General features: G+C 46.6%; 1 protein-coding gene across 1 annotated transcript; it reads left to right on the top strand.

The window, feature by feature from the left end:
- Positions 1-1,080: 1,080 nt before the first annotated feature.
- Positions 1,081-5,676, top strand: LOC122019231. Its single transcript, XM_042576718.1, has 7 exons — positions 1,081-1,741; positions 1,933-2,235; positions 2,330-2,448; positions 2,524-3,006; positions 3,064-3,973; positions 4,079-4,680; positions 5,047-5,676. Exons 1-7 carry the CDS (start codon positions 1,081-1,083, stop codon positions 5,674-5,676), a joined length of 3,708 nt encoding a protein of 1,235 aa, XP_042432652.1.
- The last annotated feature ends 457 nt before the right edge of the window (positions 5,677-6,133 follow it).

Here is a 6,133-nt window from a genome sequence, read left to right as displayed (position 1 = left end):
ACTGTTAGCCTAGGATATGATTTTAGGTATGGATATATACTTTGTTTACCCAGTAGTATCTACTATTTATCTTTCCGAGACTGTATCTTTTTGTATTCCTATTCTTTATGATACTCATGCACTGTCTATTCTATTACCCGCTAAGTCTTTATACTCACCACCCGCTTTGGTAATTTCACCAGGTAGTCGATAGATGATACAGTACACCGGAGGAGGTTCCCGACTGCCGGTCCGACGTCGTTTCCGAGGACGGTTTTATGATTTTGGTTTTCATTTTATTGTGAGTTAAACCTTTGAATTTAGCATTGTAATAATTGGGCTGTGGACTTGTTATTTTGTATTTGGTTGTTTTGTCGAAGAGTCAAGCCGGGCCGGCCCGCGGTGAGTTTTCGTTACTTTATACTTGTTATTCTTGCTTTTCGCTGTGTTTGATTTTACAGCCGTGTGGGTTGCATATTATCTGCGTGGTTGTGATTTAATTTGCATATGTATTATCTGTTGGTGATGTATACCGGTTCCATTTGTCACTGCTACAAGGGAGGTGCTGTCCGATTTTCGTCGGACAACCTTACTCTCGGGGCGTGACAATTTATTGGTATCAGAGCTACAGGTTTACGAATGCCAGATTCTTACGTTTTGGATTTTTTTTCTGTGATTTTATTCCTCGAAGTGACTTTTTGGGATTTGGGACCAGGCAGCGGCGGAACAACTCCAAGTTATAGGCTGTAAGTTTTATAAGTACGAACTTATATTGTTTGTAGTACTTATTAGTGGTTTACACCAGGTATGAGATGTGGTCGATCGGTAGTCGGTGCTTGTCGTGGTCCGGGACGACCACGGAAACAACCCATTGAGGCTGAGGAACCAGAACCAGTGACTCAAGAGGCGGTTTCTTCTAGGGATCCAACTGATGTTGAGACGGTTAGTCCGGGACAGACCCATCAGAATCCTAGAGATCAGGGACGTCAGCCACAGGAGATCCCTTCAGTCATACCATCTGGTAGAAATTAGGAATTTCAGCCTCAGGGGATTCCCTCCGGGATACCATCAGCATTTCCTACTCCTGCTACTACTGATTGGATGAGGGACAGAGCTCGGATACCGTTGCTGGCGAGGTCCGTCAAGGACAGATTTACCTTATATTTGGGCGGAGCAGATCCTTGGGCTGCTCGAAGCTGGTTGAAGAATTTAGAGAGCACCTTTGGGTACCTGAGCTGCTCGGATGAGGAGAAAGTGGAACTGGCAGCGTATCATCTCCGGGATCAGGCAGTCACATGGTGGGACATGCAGAAGACGATCTTTGGAGAGCAGCGTATCACATGGGCGATATTCCGAGACACATTTGAGCGGCAATATTTCCCAGCGACCTTCTGTCTAGCTCGACGCCAGGAATTTCTGAATCTCAAGCAGGGCGACCGGTCAGTGATGGAGTACAATGCTGAATTCTGTAGGTTGGCAGAATTTTTTCCTCACTTAGTGGCACAAGATTATGATCGTATGCAACAGTTCACTCAGGGCCTTGCAGCATACATTCGGATCCGGATGTCAGGATTTCCAGGTAGTTCCTATCGGGAGGTTCTAGATCGAGCACTATTCATAGAGATGACTCAGCAGCAGGTAAATCAGGAGAAAGGACATGAAAAGCAGTTGTCACAAAAGAGAGGGAATAAAGGTCAGAGTTCTCGGGCTCCTTCCGGAGGATCTTCTCGGCCTCAGAAGACTGGGCGAACATCGGATGGAGGTTCTCGTCCCCCTCATCATGATCAGAAGAATTTTGGTGGGACCAGGTGTTTTCAGTGTGGGTCCAAGAGTCACACCCGGAATAGCTGCCCGTTGGATCATGCTATATGTTTCTACTGTAAACTTCCGGGGCATGAGAGTCGGGATTGTACTTTGAAAGCACAGTTGGAGGCTCCTAAAGTTACATCTCAGGGGGAATCATCCTCTTAGTCACGTTCACAGAGGAGATCGCAGAAGACTTAGAGTGCCCCACGTCAGCAACGCCCACAGCCTTCTCAGGGACAGATATATCATGTGCAGGGTCAGGAACCAGCGACTACACAGTATTCTGCCGCAGTGTCTTCTCATCAGGCATTTCCAGCACAACAGGATTGTCATCCACATCAGCCTTACTCAGCATATTAGCAGCAGCCTCAGTCTCAGTATCAGCAGCCAGTTCCCGCACCTACGATGCCAGCGCAGACCACTTCAGGGATACCACAGCCGAGCTCAGAGGTGGGTCGTGTTTATGCTGTTACACGGGAGGAGGCACAGCGAGCTGAGGGATCGATTTTCTGAGGTACTATTTCAGTTTATACATTTACTGCAGATTTATTGATAGATACTGGTAGTTCCCATTCATTCATATCTCGAGTATTTCTGGGTAAAATCGGGAGATTGCCTAGTCGTCGGACACACGGGCTGACAGTATCTCTACCCTCTGGCGAGGTACTAAGTATTAGTCTGGAAGTCAAAGGATGTCCTTTAGACTTCAATGGTCAGACTATTATGGTGGATCTACAGGTATTGGAGATGGTGGAATTTGACATTATATTGGGCATGGATTGGCTGGCCATGAACCATGCCACAGTTGACTGCAGAGCGAGAGTAGTCACATTCCGACCTCCCGGTCTACCATCGTGGACATTCATCGGAACTGGGGGTGATGGGATATTAGTCATATCAGCAATGCAAGCGAGAAGATTACTGTTGCAGGGTTGTCAGGGATATTTGCTGTCCATGGTTAAAGCTGATACGGATGCATTACCACGACTCTCGGACGTTTCTATTGTTCGAGAATTTTCAGATGTATTCCCTGACGAACTCCCCGGGTTGCCTCCTAAAAGGCAAGTCGAGTTTACAATTGAGTTGGTTCCGGGAACCGCACCGGTATCCAAGACCCCCTATCGCATGGCACCAAAGGAGTTAGAGGAGCTGAAGGTTCAGTTGCAGGAGCTGTTGGATAGAGGATTTATCTGTCCCAGTGTTTCTCCGTGGGGAGCACCAGTATTATTCGTTAAGAAGAAAGACGGATAACTGAGATTATGTATTGATTACCGACAGCTGAATGCGGTCACTGTCAAGAACAAATATCCACTGCCACGTATAGAGGTTTTATTTGATCAGCTGAAGGATACCTGTGTATATTCAAAGATTGATTTGCGCTCAGGCTATCATCAGCTCAGGGTTGGAGATGCGGATATTCCGAAGATAGCATTTCGCACTCGTTATGGTCATTACGAGTTCTTGGTAATGCCATTTGGGCTTACCAATGCCCCAGCAGTGTTCATGGATCTGATGAACAGAGTATTCCTCGAGTACTTGGATCAGTTCGTTATTGTGTTTATCGATGATATTCTCGTATATTCCCGATCTGAGGAGGAACACAGGCGACATCTTCGCATAGTTTTGGAGATGCTACGACGAGAACACCTCTATGCGAAGTTTAGTAAATGCACCTTTTGGCTACCTTCGGTGGGTTTTCTTGGACACGTTGTCTCCAGCAGAGGTATATCTATAGATCCACAGAAGATTGAGGCCATCACTAGTTGGGAGAAGCCGAAGACAGTACAGGAGATTCGTAGCTTCTTGGGATTAGCTGGGTATTATCGTAGCTTCTCCAGCATAGCCTTGCCATTGACACGATTGACCCGGAAGGGAGAGAAGTTTAGCTGGACAAAATCTTGTGAGCAGAGCTTCCAGGAGCTCAAGCGGAGGCTTGTTATTGCACCAGTGTTAGTACTCCCCTCTGGCATGGATGGATTTGTACTCTTCACAGATGCATCATATCAGGGATTGGGTGCCGTACTTATGCAGCGCGATCGTGTGGTGTCATATGCCTCACGTCAGCTGAAAGATCATGAGAGGAATTATCCAGTTCATGATTTGGAGTTGGCAGCTATCATCTTCGCACTGAAGATTTGGCGACATCATTTATATGGGATCACCTTTGAGATTTATACATATCATAAAAGTCTCAAATATCTATTTACCCAGAAGGAAATGAATTTGCGACAGAGAAGATGGATGGAATTCTTGAAAGACTATGACTGCACAATTAACTATCACCCGGGGAAAGCCAAAGTGGTGGCTGATGCTTTGAGCAGGAAATCCCGTGGAGTTTTGGCATGCCACCGAGTGATGGTTACAGAGTTGATGCAGAGCTTCTCTGAGTTGGGGTTGATGGAGCAAGCACAGACAGAGCGAGGCTTGCTAGTCACCATGGTTGCTCAGTCACCTATAGTGGAGCGTATCAAAGAGGCTCAGGTTACGGATCAGCATCTGCAGTTTTTACGTAGCAGAGTTACCTCAGGACAGCAGACAGAGTTTACCTGTGATGATAGTGGAATTCTGTATTTCCGCGGCAGATTATGTGTCCTTGAGTCACATCCTGTTCAGGAGGACTTATTACGGGAAGCACATCGATCTAGATTTGCGATTCATCCAGGAGGTACTCGCATGTACAGGGATCTGAAACGATCATACTGGTGGAATGGTATGAAGAAGGATATTGCGGCATTTGTGGCGCAGTGTTTAGTTTGTCAGCAGATTAAGGCAGAGCATCAGAGACCAGCTGGGTTATTGCAGAAGATAGAAATACCGGAATGGAAATGGGAGCATATCACGATGGACTTTGTGGTAGGACTACCCCGGACCCGGAAGGGTCATGATGCGATTTGGGTAATCGTTGATCGGTTAACCAAATCTGCACACTTCTTACCGATCCGTCGTACGGATTCGTTGGATCGATTGGCAGAGTTATACTGCAGAGAGATCACCAGATTGCATGGTATACCTTTGAGTATTATATCAGATAGAGATCCACGATTTACCTCTCGATTTTGGCGGAGTCTCCAGCAGGCCATGGGTACGGAACTCCGTTTTAGTACTGCATTTCACCCTCAGACGGATGGACAGTCGGAGTGTACTATTCAGACATTGGAGGATCTATTGAGGTCTTGTGTTATGGATTTCGGCGGTAGCTGGGAGGATCATTTGCACTTGGTGGAGTTTACATACAATAACAGTTACCACTCAGCGATTCAGATGGCACCATTCGAGGCATTATATGGCAGAGCATGTAGATCTCCTACTTTATGGGATGAGGTTGGAGAATCGTCAGTCTTGGGCCCCCAGAGTATTCAGCGAGATGCAGAGTTGGTTGGCACCATCAGACGCAGAATGTCAGAAGCCCAGGACCGACAGAAAAGCTACGCGGATCGGAGATGGAGACCTTTAGAGTTTTTTGTGGATGATCATGTGTTCCTGCGAGTGTCTCCTACCAAGGGAGTTAGGAGATTTGGATTAAAAGGGAAGTTAGCTCCTCGTTACATCAGACGCTTTCAGATACTTGAGAGGATCGGTGAGGTAGCATATCGACTGGCGCTGCCTCCTTCACTTGCCGGGGTGCATGATGTATTTCACGTATCTATGTTGAGGAAATATGTACCACACCCTACGCATATTTTGATAGATGTCTCGATCACCCTTCAGCCAGATGTAACATATGAGGAGGTTCCAGTGCGGATATTGGATCGTAAGGAACGCCAGCTGCGAAACAAGACAATCCGATTGGTCAAGGTTGGATGGGAGCATCATTCAGATGACGAGGCAACCTGGGAGCTGGAGGATGAGATCCGAGCACGGTACCCGCGGTTGTTTGATGAAGGTATGTAGGTTATTTCATTTAATGATTGACTTTGCATGTCGTTGGTCGTTTATTATATTTATGTCGTAAATTTGGGGACCAAATTCTTATTAGAGGGGGAGAATGTGAGATACGACAAAATAAAATAACCTATAATGATTTATGGGAATTTTTAGACATTTTTCCGGATTTAATTGGACGACTTATGACAGTGTTTAAAGGGATGATGGAAATCACCATTTGAGAGGCTTATTAGGGAGTTAATTAGGTGGAGTAATTAAACCCTACCAATATAAACAAGGAGCTACAGTAGCACGAGCCCTAAACGCTGCCTCCCTGCCTTTTTCCTCTGATATCGCCGAACTCACGCCCCTTCACCCGATTTCGTCGACCTAGCGCCGCGACGATCTCTGCACCCGAGCTCACGGCGACGTTTAGCCGTCGCTCGCCGGAGCCTCTTCCCCTTTGTCTACAACTCCTCCTCCC

Source organism: Zingiber officinale, chromosome 9A, assembly GCF_018446385.1.
Source record: "Zingiber officinale cultivar Zhangliang chromosome 9A, Zo_v1.1, whole genome shotgun sequence".
NCBI lineage: Eukaryota > Viridiplantae > Streptophyta > Magnoliopsida > Zingiberales > Zingiberaceae > Zingiber > Zingiber officinale.
The sequence above is the reverse complement of the archived record's forward strand: the minus strand, read 5'-3'. Positions and strand labels throughout refer to the sequence as shown.